At 40.0% G+C, this 27,080-nt stretch overlaps 1 protein-coding gene across 7 annotated transcripts in view; it reads left to right on the forward strand.

Annotated features, from left to right (window-relative positions):
* Positions 1 to 27,080, forward strand: part of AFF2 (ALF transcription elongation factor 2) — a 529,569-nt gene that overhangs the window by 339,010 nt on the left and 163,479 nt on the right. For all 7 annotated transcript variants that reach the window (XM_072626094.1, XM_072626091.1, XM_072626093.1 and 4 more), the window contains exon 4: positions 23,764 to 23,808. In XM_072626094.1, the coding sequence (XP_072482195.1) occupies positions 23,764 to 23,808 (45 nt within the window). The remainder of the gene's footprint in view (positions 1 to 23,763; positions 23,809 to 27,080) is intronic.

Below are 27,080 nucleotides of genomic sequence, written 5' to 3' on the forward strand. Positions count from 1 at the left end.
GTCCTGCTGGCTTCCATGCTGTACTCTAGTTAAGAAGCAGCTCAGACAGGTCCTTACCCTGAGGCTTGAACAGGCAAAGGGAATGGAAGGTTCAGGCTGACATCCTGCCTCACTATTCTTGCCATTCATTAGAACAGGAGTGTCAGATGCTGACTCTGATTTCCCCTTGCCAGCTTGTCTCCTTGGCTCCAGCAACCCTTTACATATGCAATATTTTCTATTTAGTTGAAGTGAGATTGGAAAATCAGTACCACCAAAAAACCATCCTCATAATCACCCAGTTTGTGCACCGTGTCAATTGCTGGAAATCACAGCATTATAGATACGTGTAGTTGCCATGTTGGTAGTGATTATAAGATGTAGACTCTAATTATTACAATAAGAGGGGCTGTCGTCAATTAAAAGACCGTGGAGTTGGGGAGTTGTGTTGATTCACACAGAAGAATTCACCGACTGTCTCTTGGTTCTCTCACCTTCCTTACAGCAAGGTAAGATGCATCCATCCCCCTGCTTTCCCCTTCCCCCCCCAAAGATCGAGTAACCGTTTTTCAGCAGGAAAAAGGAAGTATATATTTCAACTGTGGGAATTTGTTTCCCCATAGTTTTAAATACAAATGTGTGCTCAGATTAGTAGCTCAGAGATCATTGATGGGGGGACACCTTAGAGACCATCCAGGCCAACCCCTCCACTTTTCAGATAAGGAAATTGAGGACTGGAGAATGGAAGTCACTTAGCAACAGAATAAGGATTAAACTCAGGTTGTTTGTCTCCAGGTTCCTCCTCCTTTCCACTGTTGCACACCCCTTTATTAAGTAGCTGGAGGGCCTTATGAAGGAAATGTGCGTCATCTCTCTTTGGAATCAGCTTTACGAGGGACATCATTTCCCCAGAATCGGTGTGGAACTGTGAGGCAGAGGACTGTATGTGGTAAAAGGAAGTGTGACCTCCATGCTTCCACATGAATCTGCTGAGTTGTCTGGGTATCAGAACCTTCAGGGAATTGTGTCTCCGCTATTGTGCCTCTGTGATTCCTTATTAATAAAAGACTGTGAAACGATTGGTCAAAAGGCTTTCTTGGGATTTCCATAGAGGGCCTGAGTGAATGTTCTTTGTGTGAGCCCAGCCTACCTTTCCATCACTGCTCCCTGCTCTCCGCCAATCTCTTCTTTATGCTTGGGTGGTCATGTTTGGAGATTTCCCCACAACTGGTTTTTCATACAGTCACATTTCTCAACCCATCTGAAGGATGTTGTGCTTTGCATGGTAATCAGGGCCTCTTTGTCTCAGCTCTGGGCTGTTCGTACTTACTTCCTTCATTTCCCGCAGTTGCAGGCAGTCTCTGTAATGTTAGAGTAGTCTAGGTCTTCCAGGAATAAACAACTTGGCTATTATTTGGTGATGATGGTGGTAGTGGTGGTGTCTAAGTGATTTATCCCCAACTTGCAGGTTCCTCTTTAAAAAATAAAAACATGCAAACAAACCGCAAATAAAACACTTTATGGGAATTATTTCAGATACTAGGCTGATGTGGCAGGTGCATGTGCTTGCCTCTTGGGCCTTGTGCTTGTGTGGATTTACAAATACACACCTTAAAAGAGAAAGACAGAATGAAATGAAAGGGATTCACTTGCATGTGTTTTAAAGAAGAAAAAGGCATTCCTTGTGTGTGATGAGTTGTTTGTGAATCACAGGCATCTGACTGGTGCTTTTATAGACATTCCTGAAGAATGTTATTGAATGTGTATCTCCAGGCTGCTACCTAGGATCTATATTACTTAGCTGATAACGTTTGCTTTAAAGTCCATCATAAGAAAATATTTTGTAAACCAGCATCCTAAAAAGGCAAAGGGCAAAGTTTACATCCAGAAAGGTCTTCAGGATGCTACGCTTGCTATCTTGCTTTGAGATATGGAATTAAGCTTTTCAGCACTGTCACCTGGGAAAGAATCTGTTTCTCCCTATGAGCCATTCAGAATGTAACAGGGTGGGCTCTTTGGTGTTGTTACTGGATTTTGCTTTAGTTTTTTGTTATTTTTTTTGTTGTTTTTGCCTTTCTGTCAATTAAGAGCCTAGTTTTGCAGTCCTCATGTAGGCTACAAGTTTCCAGGAAATCAATGGGAGCTCAATGCCACCATAAAGGTGGCAAGATTGAGTCTTCATATAGTATTATTTCTATTTCCAGTAGTCGATCAGGGCTGAAATCTTTCTGTCTGGCAGAGTCTGAGATGCCTATATTCACAGATTATTTTCAAAGAGAATTGTTTCTTTGAGGTGCTATTGAAGAACGTATCCATTGAAGCTTTCTATTGAGTTGGGCCAAACTACCAAGGGAAAGGAAGAGAGATTCTATCTAAATTATTGACACTGGGGAAGCATAAAGCGTTTTGCGGTCATCATATAAAGTATGAAAAAGCATAGCCCTGACTTAGATCAGATCAGAAGGAATAGTGAGTCTTTCTGCAATATATTGGAAATTGCGACTTGTGATAAAAATGGTGTTAAGTATGATGAAATCTCTGGTGTCAATAAATGTGATCATCAGGTACAATGCTACATTAATATTTGCAATGAAAAAAATCTTTATTGCTATTGATTCATACCTGTGATTGAAAAGGGGGTGGGGGACACTGGCATGGAGAGGAATTTCAAAATATAGATGAAGAACTTTGACTATAAGATTCCTTGGATGATTTCAGGGATCATTTAGTCCCATATTCTTGTTTCACAGATGATAAAACTGAGATCCAGAGTGATTATATGATTTGCCTCCAGTCCTGGTTGGTGGTGGAGCCAGGAGTAGAACCTGGGTTTTCTTACCAGTGTCCTTTCTATACCCTGCCCCTCAGCTCTCAAAGTGTTTTCATGAGTTCTTCATGTTACTTAAAAGTAATTATTTTTCCACTTACAGGACATAAATTTCAGACCAATTCCCTTGTCTGTGCCTGAAACAAATACCAAGGCCCCACTACAAAGTGGCTGTTTAAAGTTATTTTAAATTGATCATAGTGGCTAAAAACTTTGAACAATGGCCAATAATTTTTAATTTATTACTTATTTGACATTCTTTTTACACTTTGAATGCCAAATTGTCTCCCTCCATCACTATAGGACCCAAAGTTTGGTTAAAGGTGAGACAGGAAAATGACAGTCATTTAATAGTAGTCTCAAGAGACTACCTGTTATAGCATAGTGCTCGAATTGCTATTTACATAGCCAATCGTTTCCTTACTGAAAAGGAGCACAAAGTACAGGCACCCACCACCACCCCCCTGAGAAGGTAAGCAATATATCAGTTATGCATGTAAAATTTTATAGCATGTAACAAACTTCTTGCCTTCTCCATGAGGGGGGAGGGCAAGGAAGGAGGAAGAGAATTTGAAACTCAGTTTTTTTTAAATGAATGTTTAAAATTGTTTCTACATGTAATTGGGAGAAAAATAAAATATTTTCAAAAACATAACTGTGACATCAATCATATACATCTTGTAGTATGCAAGTTCAACTTTAAGGAATTATGGGGGACATAGGTATCATGAGCACACTGAAAAGAAGTTGTCCTTATGTTCTCATTTTTGCCAGCTTTATCCCATGCAGTCTCAGGTATGTGACCTTGTATACATTGAGAAACATAGGATAATTGGACCCAGTGAATCACATCTGTCAACCTCCATTGTCATGGCAACTACCTTCCATTTTACATCCAAACCCCCCAAAGTAATAGTCATATGACACTATAAGATAATGTATGCACTCGGACTTGAGGAGAGCTATTATTTCATCAGTGTGATTACTTTTTCTACAACCCCTTTATATACTTCACTAGACAGTTTAATTGTAGCCAGAAGAAATCACCACCTAATAGCAAGCCCCCTGGTGATGAGCCTCACTGAATTTAACTAGGCTGTGCCTTTACTTCGTGCTCCTTTTCAGTAAGGAAACGATTGGCTATGTAAATAGCAATTCGAGCACTGTGCTATAACAGATAGTCTCTTGAGACTACTATTAATCGGCTGTCATTTTCCTGTTTCATCTTTAACAAAAGTTTGGGTCCTAACCCTAACTGGCTGCCTCTTTTTTATTAGTGATAACTTCTAGAGGTGGTTTTTGAAGAAGGTTGTCCCCTGACATCAGTATTCCTCCTGATAGACCTTCATAGGGAATTCTGTGTCACCCTATATATAACTGCAAACAAGGTATAACTAGGACTGCTAAAATACTAAAGGGGTTGCTAGAAAATAATATTTGTAGATCTCTTTGCTTAGACACCAAATGAGAGACTAATTTGTCAAATCACTTCTGACAGTGCCTGGCACATAGTAGGCAATACAGAAATTCTTGCTCCCTTCTCTCCCAGGGCAGTCCTGGCAGTAGGAAGGAGACACACTTCATATGTATCATTTTCTTTCTGGCTAGTCCAATGAAATGCTGGTGAATAACCTTAAGTATAAAATGAGCTGTGAAAACCAAGAATTGGGAGGGAAATCACCTGAATTTTCAGAAACAGGGCCTGATGTGTCTAATTTCACTTCTGAAAGAGATGCTGTTAAAAAAGAGCAAAAGTTGGACCATTGACAGAAGACTGACATTTACAACCACTTAGGTACATTTTAGTATCCATAAATTAACAGAGCTATTATCTTGTACCTTTAAATCTTCATTTGTCAAAACGTGTCCATTCATCCCCCTTCTTCTTACCTCCAGTTTGCTCTTATAAGTACTGCCTCAAATCTCCCCCTCTCCCTCCACGTACACACAACTTGTTTTTGGCTTAAACCTGGTTTCTTTGAGGATGGTGATAAGGAATCGGAGGTTGTGGCTGATTTCGGCAGAAGTCAATCTGCCTTTCTTCTATGGTCACTATACTATCTCATCCCATCCTGCAATAGTGTAAATAGTGCATTCTTGAGCACAAGGGAGTATTAATGAGAATATGTTTGGATATTTTTTGATTTTGTGGGACAGCTGAATCAGTAGTAGCAGTATAATGTACTCGACAGACATCTGAACTGGCAGGGACTGGATTTTTTTACATCTCTGCCACGGAGTCCTTGCATGTACATGGCCATTCCTTTGCTGACCACAGTTGTGGAAGTGCTTCTCAGGGAGGGAAATGACAGGGAAGAGAAGAAACATGTTGAAATTGACCAAATTCACTCAAATATTTCTTGGCAAAGTCTGAATTAGAGGCAGCCTAATAGTGAGACCGTTGAGGAATCAGTTTCCAAAGTAGCTGAAAGAGGGCAAGGCAGCAAATGTGGAAGATACTGTCGACCTTACTACCAAAAAAAAAATCAGCCAAGTGTACATGAACAACTTCTGAACTGTATTTCTCCCTATATACTTTTTTTAAACTCATCTTCACATGAGCTGAGGAAATCCTTGACGAGGGCATTAGCAGGTACATATTCTTGAGTGTGGGAGTGATATAGTTGTGTTTCAAGTTTATTTTGGCACCTATGTGGAGGATGGATTATAGAAGGGAGAAGATGGAAGCAGGGAGACCAATAAGAGGCTGTTTCAGTGGAGCAGAAGACCTAACACAGTGGTCACTTGAGTGAAGAAAAGGTGAGAGGTGTGAGGGATATTAAGCACTGCCAATACCAAGCACAAGGTCAGCAAGCTGGGAGAGGGGCAGGAAGATTGCAGAATGTTCTATAACTAAACAATGATAATAATAATGCCTTATGTCAGCGCAGCACTTTCACACTGCTTTGCCATTATTTCCCTTTCTTCTCACAATATGGGATGGCAATACAGGCTGTTAGAGGTAAAGGAATGAATTGTGTTAAAGAGGTTAAATGACTTGCCCAAGATCACATAGCTAGGCAGTGAATAAAATGGGGCAAGAACCCACTGCTTTCAAATTTCATTCCTTCCCAATGGCACCTGGTACCTCTCACAAGATCACTCTCAATAGCAGACCCCAGAATCTTGTAAGAATCATGTGTTTCTATGGGAACCTGACACAGGAGGGCACTTGTATGTCCAAGAATGAAGGCCCATTTGTCTTTGGTCTGGAGGCTGTGCTGTAGTGACAAGTACCAAAACAACTATAAAGTTGGCTGGCAAACGACTTTTCTTCTTATAAACAACTTACAAAATTTGAAAGCAAAAATGAGGAAGGCCGAGTATCCTAAGATAGTTACATGATTATTCTTCAACCTGTGCCTTTAAGACTGTCTTATCTCAGCCCTGTCTAGCAGCCCGTGATTTGTCTGTAATGCTTCCAGTCTCCCTCTGTCATTTAACCTGCTTAAGAAGCTCAGTTTCATTGTCTGTGAATACTCTCAAACAAACTTGTTACCTCAATGATCCAGATGTTCCCTCTAATGATATAGATGGTAACTGATCTATGCCTGTCCATGGCCTTTGTCCATTTCTTCCCAGCAGCTCCCATTAGGGAACTATCCAACATGATAGAGGCCTTCTTTGCTTTCTCCTGACATCAAGAAGATAGCAATGAAACATTTGGGCCATCCTCCTCTCATCTCTTACACCTGCCACATGATCCTTCCATCTTTTCTTATCACACTATGACATCACTTACTCTTGTTGGTCTTTCAAGATCTTTCACTGATTAGCCTGCTCACACCCACCCTGTGCCTCTCTGATGTGTGATACTCATTTTCAATTCTTGAAAGACTTTGGTGTTGCATGTTTCATAGTCATATAAGAAGACTGGAAGAATGCTGCTGATGAAAAGATGGGTCTTTGTTTCCAGGAGAAGCTTAGGGTCATTTAAAAGAGCTTGGTAAATTACTGAAGGTAATCTGGCCTGCTCTTCTCCTCCTGTTTAATTCTGGTCTCAATTCACAGTCCATTTGTATTGTTTGTTTCATATATGCACTCACATATCTGTATATTGATATTGATGCACATACTCATGGATTCAGTAGATTGGGCATCTACCTGTTATATAATATAACCCACCTGTTATAATCTGGACAAGAAAAAGTTTTTCTCCACCCAATCTTTCCTGGGTGGTCAGGTCAAATACTTTTGTTCTGGAGAAGATCCTGAAATGTTCTGGGGCTTGATGCAACCAGTATGATGTCATCCATAATCAAAAACATCTGAAGGATCTCACTATCCACAGGGAAGTTTGAACTCTGTGCTGGATCTCCTCCATCACAGTTGCAAACAATTTTGTGGAGCACATAGTTCTCTGTTTCATGCATCACTTGATGTTCATGATTAGAAGGTAGCTTAAGACGGGTATTTCTCTTGTTATAGCTTTCAAGGAATCTTGAATAATGTTGATTGATACATGGGAGGTACACTGTTGGAAGACAATCTTTAAGGCGATGTTTTGTTTTGCCAAATAAAATACATTGTAGTAACCAGCAAACAATAAGCCCAGTGGAACCTTGTTTTCTACATCTTTAAGTTAACTTTAAAAATGAGAAAAAATCTAGTCTGCTGTAGAAAATCACTCAAAAATGGGATTCTTGCCCCATGTTATTCACTGCCTAGCCATGTGATCTTGGGCAAGTCATTTAACCTCTTTAACACTTAATTCATTCCTTAACCTCTAACAGCCTGTATTGCCATCCCGTATTGTAAGAACAAAGGGAAATAATGGCAAAGCAGTGTGAAAGTGCTGCGCTGACATAAGGCATTTTTATTATCATTGTTTGGTTATAGAACATTCTGCAATCTCCCTGCCCCTCTCCCAACTTGTTGACCTTGTGCTTGGTATTGGCAGTGCTTAATATCCCTCACACCTCTCACCTTTTCTTCACTCAAGTGACCACTGTGTTAGGTCTTCTGCTCCACTGAAATAGCCTCTTACTGGTCTCCCTGCTTTCATCTTCTCCCTTCTATAATCCATCCTCCACATAGGTGCCAAAATAAGCTTAAAACACAGTTCCAACTATGTCACTCCCACACTCAAGGATATTCAGTGATTCCCAGTTGCCTTTGGATTCACATACAAGTCCTACTCGGTAATAAAAGTCCTTCACAGTTTCACTAGAGTCTACCTTTTCCAGGGTTATTTCACCTTTCTCCCCTTCATCTCCTCTGAATCCTGGACAGCCAACTTCATTATACATTACTCCCTCCTACACTGTCATCCAGCTTAGATGGCTTTCTGTGTGTTCCTCATGTAAGATTCTCCATCTCCCATCTCTATGTCTTTGCACTGGCCATTCCTTATGGCTACCATGTGTCCCCTCTTCTTCATCATTATAGATTCCTTCTCTTCCTTTTAGATACAGCTCACATATGATCTTCTGCACAAAGTCTTTCCTGATTTATCCAGACTGCTAATGCTTTCCCTCCCAAACTAGCTTCTCTTGAACTATTTCGTACGTATTTCACTGAATTCACTTCATATTTATGCAAATTTATGTGAATATATGACATAAATATTATTAATTCATTATTCACTTGATGCTGTGCATATGTAGCAATACACAGCATAAATATAAAGTGAATTCATAGAAATATATTAAAAATGTTGTACGTACGCCACAAGTATTTACGCATGTTGCGATCTCTTCCATTAGAACATAATCTCTTTGCAATCAGGGATTGTTTCATTCTTTCTGTCCCCAGAGCCTAGCAAAGTTCCTGGCATACCATAGGTGCTTAATAAATGCTTGCTGGTTCCTATTGAGTCTACCTCCAACTTTCCTCCCCTTCCACAAGTTGTCCTTTCCATCTGGTATGTGCTAACTTCTAAGCTCTGAGGCTCAGAAGTCCATAGCTCCCTTCCACCTCATGGGCTACCTCCTATGTGAAGGTTTTCCTAACTCCTCTAGTAGTGCATGCTCTTTCCCTCCCTAAATGTTGGTGTGTGTGTTTATCTGTGTACATGTTGGATGCCATCCCGTCTTATCCCTTTCCTCTCCCCCCACCCTAGTAGACTGTATGCTTTTTGAGGGTGGCAACTTTCATCATTCTGTTTTTTACATCCTCAGGGTCTGACAGAGTCCCTTACACATGGAAGAGATAGATATTAGAACTGTGCTTTTACTGTTAAAGCTCATTCCCTGTACCAGTACAGGGGGCCCTTCTCTGCAGCATCCAATCTTGGAAACTAGCCTAGGGTTCTCCCTGAGATGTTCAGTGCCCAGCCTGTGGCTACCCAGCCAAGATGTGTTCCAGGTAGATCTTGAATTCAGGTCTTAATGACTTGGAGGCCAACTCTCTATCTCCTATACTATACTGCTTTTCATAGTAGGCATTTCCAAAAGAGTTTGTTAGATTATATTAGCTTCTCCTGGTCTGAAATTTCTTTTTTGTTGGCATGTACCCTTGTAATGTCATTCTTATTAGTTAAGAGGCTAATAAACTGTCATTAAGGATTTAGAGGAACTTACATAGGAAAACTGTCTTAATTTATAGGGCACATAAAAAGGCAATCCTGAGAATGCTGAGAAAGAACCATATCATTGCCTGATAGGTAGTAAACATTTTTTCAGAACTTTGTAGGGTTTGGAATAAGCTGTCATTTTCTTTTCAAGCCTGGATTATAAAATGTTTAAAGCTTAGTGAAACATATTTTATATTTAAGTGGCTGGCTCCATCATTTAGAGATTAATGTTGTAATCACTCCTCATTTATGCTTTACCCTCAGCAAAAAGTCTTTAAGGTACCCACCAAAAATGCCCACTTAGCACAGCCATTTGCCTCTTTCTAATTGGAATGTTATTTTTATTGAAAAGCCCCCTTCTCTTTCTGATCACTACCTTTTATGGAGAAAGGTTGTAAAACAGATTCAGTAAATCCTTAAGTAATCCTTAATTGGGGAGTGCATATATTACTAGGTTTATTTATGTTAGTTGGGAACATGTTAGGAATCCTAGCCCTCTATTAGAGAAGGTAGTGTCTGCCAAGGCCACTTAACAGAATTTCCCTGAAGTGTCTCTCTCTCCTAATAAATCAACGTCTCTTCTTGCCTATTTCTTGTGGGGTCCAACAGCGGGTCAGCATTCATTGGGAAGAAGGGCTTTCCTGAAGTGAGCAGCAAGCCATAGAAAGTCAATTAGCAAGAGCTAGAATCTACTGAGCTATTTGACAAGAAGGTGTTCTTGCTGCCAACATTTAGCAACTTGTGGAAATGGTCACCATTAGAAAGCAGGTTTCGACTTTCTGCCCTGGGCTGCCAAATGTAGTACAGCCGAAAATGCTAAAAAGGGAGCTGAACTTTGAATGATAATTTCAGTGACTGTCTAGCGAAATGGATTAATGCCTAATCACTGCACTTCTGAGACTTAGAGTTGCTCGCAGGAGAGAAAAATATGTTTGGGCTGACAGCTGAAAAGGTCACTGGTGAGCTCATGTCAGTTCATACCTGAATCCCAAATCTGGACTTACTACTGAGATTTAAGAACTGTAGTGCAATTATTTTTTTTTTCATCTTTGCAAACAACTGAGACATCACCAGGTTTCAATACAAATGATGCTTTTTCAGTTCATTGGAGAGATACTGTAGTTGTCGAAGATGCTATCAAAGTTACCATTATAGACTGTTTTATTCTGAAGTATAAGTGAGGCAGGGGCTCAGTGGCTCTGAATGATTCAGAATCAAATTAATTGAGAATCATTGGGAAATAGTTACTGAAATAAATAAAAATACAGTAATAGGTAGATAATCTTAGTATGTGGTTTTCCAAGTAACCATGTAGCCCCAAGGTATCCTTATGCATAGTTTAGGGAGGTCCCCATTTTTAATTGAGTTTGATACCACTGGTGTAGATCCTTTATTCAAGAGCCATATTGCTCTTACTTTTAACTGGGTGATAGCCACTGATTTGACATCAGTCAAAAGAACACAAGTTGCAGCTCTGAAATTACTTTTTTAGACTGTTTTGTTTTCCATGTTACAAAACTCCACAAACAGAAGAAAAGAATGAAAAAAATGAGAAGCAGACAAAAATACATTGACATATTAGGGAGCCTCTAGATTTTATTGTGGTTCTAGGGGACCATTCTGTGATGGAATAGGCTCTAGAAGTCTGCTGCTAATGCAGAAAACTCATTCATGGGATACCTCCTAAATAGAGAGGGAACCTGTTTTCCAAAATCTCTGTTGGCACCTGTTTTTCAAGAGTGTGAACACACTCTTGAAGAGTGGACTTTTACATCACTGATGTTTCATGATCAGAAGGAGAATTTTACTATCTTGTTGGACCTTTGATTGATTGTGCAGAAATCATTTGGTCAGTCTGCACATTACTATAGTAGCAAGATCTGAACAAGGTTCCCATTCGTATGTTTTAACAATTAATTAACATCCAGGTATCGTAAAATATTGTGTACCATGTATTGTCCCTCTCTTCCCTTCAGTGTACAGTGCAACATGGTACAGATATACCTCAAACTTGACATTGAATTAATGCCATCAAAGTATGTCTTCAGCACTGATACTGGCATGGGTGTATGTGGTGCCAACTAACTTTCCAGAAAAGTACCATGTTCTGTCTCCTTTTGGAAATACTGAAAGCATTTGGTTTTCTTTATGTCATATTGCTATTACCTCACAATCAGTCAACAAGTATTTATTAAGAACTTACTACATGCCAGGCACTGTGCTAGGTGCTAGAAATAGAAAGCCAAAATGAAATAAATATTCTGTACCCTCGAGATTACAATCTAACTGAAGGAGAAGGTGTACACAAACACTCACACATGAACACGTGATCCAAAAAAAGATAATGGGGTAGAGGGAGGGACACCACAATCAGGAAAGGCTTCATCTATAATGGTGGCACTTGAACTGAATGAGTTTTGGAGGAAATTAGGTGCTGTTAAGAGGCAGAGCTGAGGAGGAAGCACAATCTATTCTTGGTTGCTGAGCAGGGAGATATGGGGGAGGGAGTAAAGTGGATAAGGGAAAGTAAGAAGGCCAATTTGGAAAATGTACAATTAGAGTAGAAAGGAAGGTTGGGGCCAGGTTATGAATGGCTTTAGATGGGAAACAGCGTTCATAGTTGATCTTGGAGGTGATAGGGAGACTGTATGAAGAGAGGAAATAAAGTGAAAGGTGTGAGTAGACGAAAAAGGGGTAGATGTCAGAGATATTGCAGAAAGATAAGGATCTGTCAACTGCTTAGGTGTGATACCATACACTCACACATACATACACACATGCTGCAACCATTCTTTACAAGAAAGCAGTACACTTACGCAAAATAAACCAATATATTCAAATTCCCTGCACTTATGTCATTGTTCAAAGTATGCATGTGTTGATGGAGGCTGTTTCTGTAAATCTCCATCCTTCTTGAAGTACACGGACAGAAATATTCTCAAGTAAAAGCTTTAGGTCAGCCTTCCAATTTTGGGGAGCCATTTTTCATGGGCAAATAAATTCAATTCAGTTTTAGAAGCAATTATTAAGCTCCTACAGTGTGACAGACACTATGCTAGGCACAAGGGATAAAAAACCAAAATGAAGAATAGTTTTTACTAGGCAGTAGCAGACTTATAACTAAATATATAGAAAGTTAATACAATGCAGTTTGTCAAAGAGAGCATTAACAATCGGGATGGGGGAAGAGGTGAGATAAGGAAGTACATCCTGTAGGCGATAGGGCTTGAACGGACCAGTCAAGGATGCTAAGAATTCCAAGAGGGCGCAGAGCAGGAAGGAAGAGCATTCTAGGCAAGGGGGAGCAACCTATACAGAAACAGAGAGGCAGGAGCCAGATGAGGCCCGAATCACAAATAAGGCAGTAGCTAGGTAGCTAACAAAGCCTGAGAGGGTGAAGCCTGTTGCCTGTGAGCCATTATTTGTATGTGACCAAAGTGGTAATTTTGCAAACTATCATATCTCAAAGATGGGACCATCTTCATAGTAATAAAACTATTACTCTGTAACTGTTGACTTATCAGGAGGCTGTTGGATGATTGATGACCTGAAAATGGAGGTTATATCTCACTTCATTGGAAATGCAAACGGACTAGAAAATCTCTACCTAGTGGGGCATATTTTTTAAGCCAAATCAGGCACCTCTGCTGACCTCCTATTTACATTTCTTTGAGAAGGAAAAAAAAATCTCATAAAAGCTATCAAGAAACACATTTCACAGCAGGCAAATTAATTGGTTTTCCAGTATTTGAAGGGAGGGTTTGTCCAGTGAATGGTGCCATTTAGAGCCAGAAAATTATTGGCTTATTTGTTATTGGATAAAAGGAAAGGGAAACATTTTGCATCCGGAAGTTTTAATGTGTTTAAAATCCTCATTAGGGATTTATGGACATTCTTGCTTAGCCTATCGCCTCATTAATTTGAAACTAAATAGTTATTTCTGTGTTTCAATCTCTGTTATTTTTCTTCTTCCCTTTAAAAAAACCTTTTCTTTAATTAGATCTTGCATTAGAATTGGGTCTCTACACTAGACGGAGATGGGGAATTAATTAATGAGATTTATAAATCTAATGGAAGGAGTGATTCTATCACTTTATAGCAGGGAGCTGTTAAGCCACATGAGCAGATCGAAAAGATTTCAGGAAAGGAAAAAAATGGCAACTTCCCAGGATAAATTGAGCAGTGCTGCTTGGCATTAATAGATAAAAGTATTTTAATTAGAGTTAAAAACTAATTGGGGAGATAGCGAGGAGTCTCTTGCCATTCAGCTGGTTTGCTCTTTACAATTCTCACTATCAGAGTAAAAGGCAATTCTAATTCCATTTATGTGAATAACGTTGTCATCCAATGGCATTTGAGCTAGTGCTTCGGGTTGGGGTTAGAGAGGGCAGTGAGTGTACCACTGAGTTCTTTAGATTAGAGCCGAGGCTCCCAAGCATTCTGAGTAAGCTCCCTCCCTCTTGATTTTTTGGTTGTTGTCCTTTTACAAATTTTTACTGATGTGTTTGGTTTTTATATCTCAGACCTTTCTGGAGAGACCCTTTCCGATAAGCCCTTCATTGTTTAAAGCAAAAACAACTAAGCCAAGTCCACTGACATAATAACAGTGTATAGAACAGTCTGTACCTGTAGGGACCCATATCTCTACCAAAAGGAAAGAAGGGAATTTCCTTTTCTCTTTTCTGGGGCCAAGAAGAGTCATTATAATTACAGTATACATCTTCCATTGAGAGATCTTTTCAGTTATTCTATCTGAGTCACTGTGTTTCCATTATTTTACTAAAATCTCCATCAGTTCATACAAATTATAGGAGTATGGATTTAGAATTGAAAGAGCACATAGGGAACACATGGTCTGACCCTCTCATTTTGCTGCTGTGAAAGCCCAAATGCATAGCATCATTCCCAAGGTCCTACAGCTAGGAAGTCTCCCTCCTCTGAGGCCACCTTGAGCACTATTGCCCTGTAACACACTTAGGTTTCCCCAAATTCTTCATTGTCGTGGCTTTCTCACAGTACAGCAATATTGCATTGTGGTTGAATGCCACAGTCTGCGCAGGTATTTCCCAAATGAGAGGCACCCACTTTGAGGATTGCACTCAGTGGTAGATATACTCTTAATAGCTGCTTATTGACACAATTCATAGTGACAGAAGCTCTTATAAATTCAGTAACAATTGAACAACTTATATCTTATTAATCACAACAGCAGAGTTGGAAGAGATGCCCAATGGGTGGTCATCAAGCCTTTCCTTGAAGTTCTATAATGAGGGAAAACCCACAATCTCTTAAAGCATCCCATGCCAACCTTTGAATAGCTCCTCTTGATTCCCTGTCTTCAACCTTCATCTGCTCCTTTGCCCCTTTCTGCTGGCTCTTTGCTGTGCCCTCTGGGTTCAAGTTTTATTCCTCTTCCATATGATAATCCCCTAAATACTTGAACAAAACTATAATGATGTCAATGCCCCAACCCCCCAAATTTTCTCTCCTTTAGGCTCTACATTCTCAGCACCCTCCACTCATCTTTGTATGACATGAACCATCTTAGCTACCTTCATCTGGATACTCTCTCCAGCTTATCAGTATCCTTCCCAAAATGTGGTGCCCAGAGCTGAATCTAGTATTCCAGATGTGATCTGAGTGTGTGTGTGTGTGTGTGTGTGTGTGTGTGCGCGCGCGCACGCTTCTTTCAGCCTCAGCTAGAGTGGAAGAGATCTGTGTTTGTCATTTTTGCTATTTGAATCATTAAGTGGCTGTTTTACAAAGAACATGCTGGTGTCTGGTTGGTGGGAATGGAGCTTTGATGAAAGTCCTTCCTTTTCTAAAAGGCAGATTGAAAATAGTATTCAAAGCTACATATTAAAATGATTCTTTTGCAAATGTGTTGAGAGCAATTATTTTGAGACCCCACCATAGCCTTGTAGCTGTGTTTTCAGATGTGATTATAAAAGCTATGAACTGCTGCTCCACCTGTTTAATGAGGAATTCCTTGGGAAAACCAGAACTGCCTTGAAGAACTTGACAAGTGAAGACATATTTTAAAAGATAACCATGTTTTTTAAATGTTCTATGCTGGCAATCATGGTTTAGATGCTTGCTGAATACAAAATATTTAAATTTTTTGAAAATAACTTTTCTTTATAATAAATGAAAACCCTGTTTAGCGCTTTCAGATCACTGACCCATGGAGAGGATTCATTCATTGATTAATCTGGCCCTCCAAGATGCCCTCTTTGGATCCAGTTAGCTCACCATTGGGTAGCCTGCTGCCCTGGGGCCAGATTTTGCCCTCGGAGTGCTCTTGCTCTAATCACTGCTGCAGCATCCCAGGGGATAATTACCTTACTTATCTGGCTGCTCTAGTTAGACAATTCCAAATGGAGCCTCTTCAGGATTAGAGCAATTGAAGAGCTGTGAAGTGTGGCTAATTAGTTAATCTCCATTTCAAAGGGCAGTAGATAACAGGTGACAACACTCTGAAACCCAGGCACCCAGCCCTGGAGAAAAGGAGGAAGGAACCCGGGGATGATCCCATGTTTCCCAAGCTCTCAAGTCATTCTGCTCTGACCTCTCCTCTCTTCCCAGCCTTGTCTCCCCTTTTCTGCATTTGTCTCGATAGCTCGAGCTCCTTGGTCAGTATCCCTTCTTATCCTCTCATTTCTCTCTTTTCTCTCATTCCCTCATCTCTCTTTCCCTCTTCTCCTTTCCCTTCTTTTCACTAACCCAGTACCCTTGAATTCTTTCCTTAAGGGGGTAAAATATGGAAAGAGAAGAGTGGGGTGGGTATCAAAAGAAGTTAGTAAAAATAGCCTGGATTTTGTTTTGCAATGTTTTCTACATGTTAATAAGGTGGAATCCTATGTGTTGGAGCTCCCAGGGACCTCAAGAATCATTCCATTCAGTCTCCTGCCACTGCGCAGGTAAGGGAGCATCCCTGTGAGACACCTGACACATATAACATGTATGTGATGCATTTCAATGATACGATTCTTACAGCCAGTTTAACTATGATTTTATGAGCTGATGATAACATTATTTGGCATTCACTCTGACATACCAATTGATAGTAAGGGTAGGTGAAGTTGAAAATTACTGGGTCAAAGAGACAGTGTCTAGCGTTGTAAAACTTCCTGGCAGATAAATTAAAGAGCGTGTGTGGGAAGCCAGGAATTGGCAGTTAATAAAAATAGGGTGCTCAGGTCACCAGAAAATTGGTTAGTTCTTTTGGCATTAATTGCTATGATATCCTGTGATCATCTGGCTGCATTAGCAAAAAAGATCATGCATATGGAAAACTTCTAAAATATTTTCTATTTAATTACAAAATGCAAATATGTTCTCCTTCCTGAGATGCCATTTTATGTTTTTGATTCTACAGGTCATATGCCTCGTTCAGAAGCTGAATGATTTGACTTTAATTTATGCATCACTATTTTCACACTGTCCTCCTTTACTATGTGAGATAGCTACTTTGTATGGGAGACAGGCATTGAAGTTAATAGAAATGGCAGGAAATAGAGATTTAGTGGACTAGAGAGTTTAATCTTAAATGGAACCTTTTGTCATTGCAGAAAGTCGTACTATAATGGGATAGGCAGCACATCTCAGTGCCCACCTCCAGAACACCTTCTCTAGGGTCTAGGGATTGAGTTTAGTTGTGAATAGTCAGACATGGAATACAGACACACACACACACATACACACACACACACACACACACACACACACACACACACACACACTCCTCTACCCTTTTCCTCCTTGATTTGATATACTGTGTGTCTGGGCTCTAGTCTACACAGGCACATGTAGTATATGGAACCATCCTCAGAAACCTTAGGAACACATTCACAAAGGGCAAGCCTTGGGCCATCTCTCCTGCAGGTTCTACACACGGTATTAAGAGAAAAGAAGGGGAGGAAATGAGAGGCATGCTTAGCCCCCTGGAACCAACCCCTGCATAGCACATTGACATCACGTGAATGTTGTCTCTTCTCTTGCATGGTGAATTGGTACCCAAAGTCTCCTGGTTTGATAATTCTTATACCAGCTCCCTTCTCCAGCCCTGATTCTACCCACATTTTTCCACTGTCCCGGGTGTGGGTCTAGTGGCTCTCTTTCATATTTAGAGCATGGCTCCAGTTGAATTTCTCTGTCCCTCCCCCCCATACACACTTATAGTGATATCTCTTATTTTTCCATTACCTTCATATCCAAAATATATCCCTTCTCCTCCTTATCCAGGGAGATTATTCCTTGTAACAAAGAAAAAAAGAGAGTGAGGGAACAGTTCATCAAAACTAACCAACGTATCAACTAGGTCTGACTGTATATGCAACACTTTATGCTCACCATCCCCTACTTCTTCAAAGAAGGGAAAGAGGTACCTTTTTTGTCTCTTTTATGGAGCAAGGTACGGACCTTCAAACATTCACTTTGAATTTTTTGGTTTTTTCCATTTAAATTGTATTCAGTTTTACATATTGTTTTCACAGAAGTCTTCCCATTCTTTTCTGTATATTTAATATTTCATTTCTTATGGTGCAGCACTATTCTATCACATAAACATACCACAATTTGACATATAATAAATGCTCATTAAATGCTTCTTGACTGACTGAACATTTATGGCTCAGCTGGATAGAGCACTAGTCCTGAAGTCAAGAAGACCGAAGTCCAAATCAGACCCTAGACATGACCCTGTATGTATGACCCTGGACAAGTCACTTAACCACTGCCTACCTCAGTTTCCTCAGTTGTAAAATGGGTATAATAATAGCATCATCTATAATAATAGTACCTAGATTGTGGTGATGATCAAATAAGATATTTGTAAAGCACTTAGCACAATATGTGGCACATGTTGTTCACTTGTGTCCAACTCTTTGTGACCCTGTGTACTGTACCACATCAATTAATAAAAGCCATGGGATTTTCTTGGTAAAGATACTGGTTTGCCATTTCCTTTTTCAGTGGATCAAGGCAAACAAGGGTTAAGTGACTTGCCCAGGGTCACACAGCTAGTAAATGTCTGAGGCCAGATTTGAACTCAGGTCTTCCTGACTCCAGGCCCAGTGCTCTCTTCACTGAGCCACCTAGCTGACACATAGTAGTCACTTAATAAATACTTGTTACCTTTCTGATTCCCCAATCATTGGGCATCCATGTTTTTTCTAGTTCTTTACTACTCCAAAAGGTGATTTTTGAGGTTTCGGGTATTTTTCCCCCCATCTTTGCCACCTATATTTTGTGTTCCATCTGTGCCTAGCAGTAGGATCTCTAATTCAAAAGTAATAGTCATTTATGTTACTTTCTTAGAATGATTCCCATTTACTGAAAAGAATGCTCAGCCCAATTTGCAACTCTGCCAGCAAGGTCTTAAGAGTATCTTTCTTTTCCCTCCAACACTGACTATTCCCTTCTTTGGTCATCTTTGACAACTTTTTAGGTGTAAAATAAAATTTCAATAGTTTTGGTTCATATTTCTCTTTCACTGTGAGTGATTTGGGCACTTTTCCATGTGGTTGTTTCCAAATCAATATTGATTATCTACATGATAGATTCTGGCAACTAGGTGATGAAGTAGATGGAGCACTGAGCTTGGAGTTAGGAACAACTGAGTTCAAATCTTCCTGTGCGACCTTGGGCAAGTCACTTAACCACTGTTTGTCTCAGTTTCCTCAACTGTAACATGGAAATAATAACAACACATACCTTTGTGGGTTGTCAGGAAGATCAAATGAAATGTTTGTAAAGTACTTAGTACAGTCCCTGGAACATGGTAGGCATTATATAAATGTCGCTCCCCACCCCCTTTGGCTCCTACCATATTATATATGTCCAGTTTCGTGATTCAACATCCTTAAAGTTATGAATGTTCATGTATGAGAATATAAGATGACTCTTGTCTAGTTTTAAATGGAGTCTATTGGCTATTTGTCCTTTTTCAAAAAAAATTGGCAAAAATACTGAATTTAATAGTAAACATCACGTCTTCTGATACTGAGGACTTTTGTTGATAAATTTAAAATTGGACAAAAATATCATGAAGTTATTGTGATATTTGTTTTGTTTGAAAATTATATTACATAAGGCTTTATATCTGTGTCTTATATAACATTAATTACTCTTCAATCTTAAGTTCATGTGTATAGAAAAGAATGTTGGAGCAAGACTTAAAGGTCTTGGTGTGAACTGAGTTTGCAGCTTTAGCAATCCAGTTCCTGAAATAGGAGATCCTAAAGTTTATATAAACTAAGACTTAGTGACATGTGATTCTACTTTTGCACATTTTCATTCGCAAGACCTGAAATATTGACTGAAGCTGCATTTAAGAGTGTTCTAATATCACTTGGTTTTCCAATATCTTAGTTATGCCTTAACTTATAGGTTTGAGGGATCTCAACTCACTTATTGGATAAATATGAAAATTTGTGCTAGCAAAGATTCATAGCAACTAGTTAAAACTGGCTGGAGTATTGCTTATGTTAGGGAAATGGTGGAGCTATGGTTGGATCTGAGAGGATGCTAGTCATTGTCACTTAGGTTGAACCCAAGGACCTATTTGCTCTTAGGTCTCAAATAGTGGAAGAGGAAATAGTGTTGAATCTGGAGTCTGAGAACTCTGGTTTAAATCCTGTCCCAGTCATTTGGTATCTGGGGCCTTGGATCACTCATTTCCCTATTTGTATTTCCCTATTTATAAAATGAGGAGACTGGGCCAGATGATTTCTGAGATCTTTTTCAGCTCTAAAATTTGATCCTATCGTTCAGTAAACTTGCCATTTGTGGACTCACTTTGAGAAGTCTTGGTTTTCTAAAATAAGATAGCTTGTGTTTTCTTTGTGCTTTGCAAATGACTCCAAGTAAGGTGACTGCATGACAAATTCTGAAAAATAGCCTTGATCCTTTAAGAATTCATTAATAGCAATGTACTTAAGGACTCACATTGATCTCCTCTGTAATAACCATGTTATAATAATTATTCTTTTAATGTTTTATATTAATCTAAATGTTGTCTGTTTAACATCATGTGCTGCTTATGTCTCACTGCCAAAATCATCATCTTCTTGATAATCCTATATTACCATAATCACCAAGAAGTGTAGTCCAAACTGATTAATTCCCAAATGATTAAAGCATCCTATCCAGGTCCTTTATTATTAATTGAATATTTGATGATGGAAAAGCACTTGCCATCACCAGGGAATCCTGACTATTTGACAAGCTGTACACTTATCATCAGACCTCTTATCCTTGGGTGGTCTGGCTCCCGCCCAGTGGTGTTGGTGGGAACACTTTGAGGTACATAAGGGAAGAATGGGAAGAATGACAATCATTCCTTCCAGTTTCCCATTCTTGGAGCCTCATGCTTTTCCCATCAGCTGGTCATTGCTTGGGCATGTTTACTTCTTGCTGTGAAGGCTAATCTGAAGCTGAGAGGAAAAATGAAACTCACATTTCTTCAATTTTTTCAGTTAAAGTCAAATGAACAAGGATCTTGACATTATGGAATCATTAGGCAGCTTGGAAATTTTCTGGATAATCATTAGTCACTCAGTCAATAAGCATTAAACACCTACTATGTGCCAGAATCTGTACTAAGTGCAGTTTGGAGCTAGACCGCACCTCAGAAGCATTTAATCCAACCTTCTTATTATATAGGTAAAGAAAACAAGGCCCAGGAAGATGCAGTAATTTGTCCAAGAGCCAGAAGTTGAATCTAGTTTCTCCTACCCGAAATCAGAGGGAAAATGGTGGAAGTTCAGGACTCACGCAATCTAGATTGGAAACCCGATTGCACTCCAGCTTCACCACTAGCTCTAGACTCCCATGCCCTCTTTTCAAAATTAAAATAAGGCCCTGGATGAAAGTGTTTTCTAGTGGATGGGTGGGATAGATATGCAAATGAAAGGGAATTAAGGAGAAACTATATAAAAAATGAATGTACCCATTTTAGCCATACTCCCTTTTCGAAGAATCCTTTCTGTAGTCCGGGAATGAATCCAAGTGGCTGCTGTGCCTTGAGAGTTGAGTGGAGTCCTAATCATTGTGGAGAAGATTGAGTCTAACGGTTGGCATTTGAGCATGGCATGTCCTTAGATACTTATTCCATGGCCCTTAGCAGTATTGTTTTTTATAATGTAATTTATCTGTGTCATCTTTGGGTGTCTCACCTTGCTAACCACAGTGTAAGGTTCTTTAGGGCAGGGACCTCTGACCTGTGTGCAGCTATCATCAGAACCAAGTGGGAAGTATGTACAGGCTCTGTAAATATCTGTGGGATGAAATCAATTCCTGTACTTAATTTAGAGTTTAAATGTCTTCTAGTACTGTTGCAGGTGTTAAATCTTGCCTCCCCAACTTAGACTGTAAGCTCCTTGAAGACAATGACTATGCCTTAGTTATGTGTGCTCCCCAATAGCATGTAGCATGGGACCTCCCTCACACATCTGAATGTGTGCATGTCTGGTTTGTGGGCAATCCATCTCTGCATAGGAGCCCAAATAACCAAAGCCCCCTTGATTCTCTCCACAGACTAACATAAAGTTTTTCAGATACTTTTTGATACAAAGAAACAGCCCAGTTAAAGTCCTAATATATGTTCTGTGACCATCTTCTTGACCTTGTCATTAGGATCGTAGATTGAGATTTGGAAAGGATTTTAGAAGTCATCTTGTACAACTTCCTTATTTTATGAATGGGCAAACTGAGGTTGAGGCAGCTAAGTGGTGCATTGGATAGAGCTCTGGGGCTGGAGTTAGGAATGCCTGACTTCAAATGTGACCTCAGACACTTAATAATCGTGGGACCTTGGTTAAGTCACTTAACCTCTGTTTGCCTTAAACTGCTGGAGAAGGAAATGGAAAACCTCTCCAGTATCTTTGCCAAGAAAGCCCCATGAACAGTATCAGTGTGCTGTGGGCCATGGGGTCATAAGATCACGGAGTAAATGGCAGAGTCATGGTTCAAACCTTTAGTTACTCTGTGATCTTAGACCTGACATTTTCTGCCTCTTTTCTCTCCCTCCAGATGCCCTGCAGCCATTTGTGCCAGTTGGTGGAGAAGGCTGGTGCCTTCTTCACAGAGGTCACTTCTTAAGATGATGGCTGTAAGGCTTGAGCTGGAAGCAGGACTGTTTATCCTGGAGAGAGGGGGCCTGCCTTTTCCAGAGCCTACCAGTGGCAATTGGTCAGGGGTCATTTCTCGTGGTGATGGGGAATATGGATCTCCTCTCCACAGAAATTTCTGCTCTTAATGATGTCTGAGGGAATCTTGGCTGGGAGCAGATCTGGTGTTTTGAAGGGTTTCTTCATCAGGATCTGTGGGAAACTGGTAGTTTAGGTTGTGGTAGTGGTTTGAATTGCCTGGCACATGTTGCTTCCATCTCTTATAAGGATGTCTGGATGATACCGCTTAATAGTGAGTGTACCCTAATGGAATATCTTCTCCCATAAACCATTCCCTAGTGCCTTCTAGTACTCAAGTTGAAGAGATCATAGGATCTTTGAGTTAGAGTTGCATTGGACCTTAGAGACCACTGAGTCCAGATACCTAATTTTCAGTTGAGGAAACTGAGACGTAGAGAGGGTGTCACTAGCCTAAGGTCATGGAAGTGGTAGTTGTCAGAGGGGGGAAATTTGAACTGAAGTCTTCTTGATTTTAAGTTCAATACTCTACCCAGGACTCCATACTGCCTCTACTTCAAATTACATATCAATTTTGTATTTATTTCTTTTGTGTATATTTGCCTCATTTTCCCCAGATTACTTACAAGCTCCTTGAGGGTGAGGCATAGTGTATACCTTATTCATTTTTGAATCCACCATAAGACTTTAAACCGAGTAGGCACTCAGTAGATATTTACCGACTGATGTCACAGACATGAAGATTGAGTTGGATGGACCGAGGATCTGACCCAATATAATTCCAATTTTCTTTCTAATGATGAATTTAGACTCAGAGTTCTTTATATTAATATTAGGAAATTGATTTTAAAACTTGGATGATTGAGAGCTGGGTTTGTTCATAAAATGTTCTAATACAAGACTGGCCTGACACCACAGAATAATAGACTGTCCAAGCTAGAAGGGAATGAGGGAGATAATCAAGTCTGACTCCCTCATTTTACAGATGAGCAAAATGAGCCCCTGGAGAGCTGGAGAGACTTGCTCAGGGTCACCTAGGTAGCAAGTTGAGACTGGGATGAGGGAGATCTGCTATTTGAAGTCAGGTCTTCTGCCTCCCAATCTGCTCTGCCATGGTCTCAATTTTTATATTAAATGAACACAATGGATCATCTGAGGAGAATTATTATTTTGTACTTAATAGAAAAGCACTGACGACTAGCTACTTCCTTCAAACATTTTCCTATAGCATAAGTAAGATCTAGGCAATTTTTGTGGGAGTAACTAAATTGGGTTTTATTTCTTGTTTGTTTCAGATCAACCTTTCTAGTGATCCCAGCTGTGTGGAAGAAATTTTGAGGGTGAGTCTAAACTTTTATTCCTGTGATTTGTTTTTATAAATAATGAAGCTGTCTACCCATTTATGATGAGGCACACCTGTAATGCCTACTAATAGGAGGCCAAGTCTTGATATTGGGTGCTCTAAGCTGCAGTTGCTCTAAGCTTTTTGAATATGCTATTAAGTACTGTACCAGTATGGTGAACCTCCAGCAGAGGGGAGGCCCACCAGGCCACTACAGGAGGGGCAAACTGGCCTACATCGTACACAGAGGAGAGCAAAGCTTTCATGCCAAATCCATAGTGGGATTGGGCCTGGGAGTGACTGCTACCTCTCTGGCCTGGGTGGAATTAGAAGACTCAGTCTCAAGATGACAACAGCAATAGTAATAGTAATGGCGATGATGATGATGGTGGGGATGGCGATGATGATAATGACGATAAAGATTTCTGTTTGGTTAAAGTGTATGTCATGCTCAAAAACTCCCATCGAGCTTCAAGTCCCTTTAGGAGGATGCTTATGCTTGGCTCCCTTTCCACACCTCCTCTGTTCTTCTTTCCCATCAGTGCTTCTAATCAAGCTCCATTTTTTCATCTCCTAACAAAAGCTCATGTCTTACTTCATTCCTCATTTCTTATGGTCAGAGACCAGTCTTCCACCTCTCCTTCAGGAAGCTTTCTCTGATCAGGGCCTTAAGTCCATTTGTTCCTGAGCTCTTTACTTGCCAATACAGTTTATATGGGCTCTAATCCTATGTGGAAAAGTGATGTCCTCCCTGACCCCTAGGAAATAATATTGAAAGGAAAATACTTAGCTCTAAACAGTATTGGAGTTGGGCCAGTCAGCATCAGGGAGCAGGAAGCATCCTATTCTGGCATCTTAGGCTAAGGCTATTCCTTATTCTTTATAGTGGGGAAGTCCTATTTCCTGAATGATGCTCTGCACGTTGTAGTAGGGCTTAAAATATTACTGAGTGGTGGGCATCATGATTGTATAATATGTCACATTTTTAAAGACCACTTGACAATTTATTACCAAGTTCTTCCATACATCACAGCTCCTTTTACTTCATTGGACCTATTCCACATATGAGAAAATTGCAATTTGAGATTGCCTATCTTGTACAAAGTCACACAGGTAGATCCTGGTAGGCTGGAGAGTAGAACACAGTACAGTGTGTTTTTTCTGATATACTCTTAGATTTTGGTAAGCATTACATTTATTCCCAACATATTCCTTTAGTACTTCATATATCTGGAATTTTGATCATTGTGGGGACACACCCCTTTGACTGACACAGGTAAGAGCCCTTCTTGGCCTCTTAGTTGTAGTGGATTACAATGGCACTGAAAAATTTATCCGACTATGAACGATCTTCACACTTAGACTCTTCAGACCTAGATTGCTCCAGGCCTATATTCAGTCAGCAGTCGCGTAGCAAACACCTGCTCTGTGCCAGGTACTATGTTAGGGCCTGAGGATATGAATATAAAAATGGAAAAGCCTTCAAGAACCCAGGTCCCCCTCCATAACAAATGGAGGCATTGGAGAAGAATTTTTTAAATTATTAATTTATTTGTTTTCAGTTTTCTACAATCACTTCCATAAGTCTTAGATTTTCTCCCTCTTTTCCCCCCTCCCTCCCCAAGATGGCACACAATCTTATATGGGTTTTACATATACATTCTTATTAAACACATTTTCACATTAGTCATGTTGCATAGTAGAATTGAAATGAATGGGAGAAACCATGAGAAAAAAACAAAGCAAAATGTAACACAAGAGCAAATATTCTGCTTCATTCTACCTTCTAATTCTTTAGTTCTTTCTCTGGGTGTGGAAGGCATTTTTCCTCGAGTCCATTGGGAATGTTGGATTTTTGCCTCAAGAGTCCATTGGAAATGTACGTCTTTGCATTGCTATGAAGGGCTAAGTCTACCAGAAAAATTCCTCACACACGGTGGTTGTTACTGTGTACAATGTTCTCCTGATTCTGCTCCTTTCACTCAGCATCAGTTCATATAAGTCCTTCCAGATCTCTCTGAAGTCTTCCTGTTCATTATTTCTCATAGCACAATAGTATTCCATTACTTCCATATACCACAGCTTGTTCAGCCATTCCCCAATTGATGGGGATTTCCAGTTCTTGGTCACCACAAAGAGGGCTGCTATAAGTATTTTTGTCCATGTGGGGCCTTTTCCCATTTTTATGATGTCTTGGGGATACAGTCCTAGAAGTGATGTTGCTGGGTCAAAGGGTATGCACGTTTTTGTAGCCCTTTGGGCAGAGTTCTAAATTGTACTCCAGAATGATTGAATTAACTCACAGCTTGGAGAAGAATTTTAGTGAGTTTCAAAATATAGTAACTGTATGTGGGGATGTGTGAAGATTCTGTGATTTTTGTCATCCTGGGAGACTGCCTGTCCCTCTACCAATGCAGATTACAGTATGTAATGGACTTAAGAAATCATAGATACACAGAGGCACACACTCAGCTAGTATGTGCCAGAGGCAAGATCTGAAGCCAGGTCTTCTTGACTTTAAGTCCAATGCTAGCTGTCTGAATATATTAAATACACATAATAAAATAGTACAGTAACATAAAGTGAACTATAGTTCACAAACTTTGATATTTTGAACAATATAGGGGAGAATATTCATGAACTAGTATAAAAGTATGTGTGTATGTGTATTTAAAAATGTGTTTGTATATCTATACTACATCCTGTTTTCCCCAGTTGGGGGCTCCTTCTATTGATGACAATCAGCAGCTCTCCTGTATCTTAGAGCCTTCCAGAGTTGTTTGAGTACTGAAAGCTGAAGTGACTCCCCTAGGGTTGCACGGTCACAGATGTCAGAGACAAGCCCCAAAGCCAGATCTTCCTCCCTCCATGATCAGCCCTCTAGCTACTCTATCATACTGCTTGTCATCCCATACATTATCACATAAGTACTCTCTAGGAGTTCAAGTAAACACTTCAACTCCCCTGGGTTAGGGGCTGTGTGCTAGGTGCTCTTATCGCTTTCACTGCCATGCAGAGTTCTGTTGTTGGCAAGACAGCTCTTGCTGCCTGTAGATGGGGTGTGGAGCTTTGATCAGGGTATACGGATTACAGATGGGATATCCGCTGCTCCCCTCTACATCTCTAGGGCCAAAATCTGTATCTGGACATGTCACATGGGAACTCATCCATTTTCTACTTTCCATTGGGTGAAGGTATTTAAACAGCAGCAGATCTTTATTAGGCATTTAATTAATTTTCTTAATGAAAGGTAGAGCTGAAAAAAAAGTG

This window comes from Notamacropus eugenii, chromosome X (assembly GCF_028372415.1).
Source record: "Notamacropus eugenii isolate mMacEug1 chromosome X, mMacEug1.pri_v2, whole genome shotgun sequence".
NCBI classification, from domain to species: Eukaryota; Metazoa; Chordata; class Mammalia; order Diprotodontia; family Macropodidae; genus Notamacropus; species Notamacropus eugenii.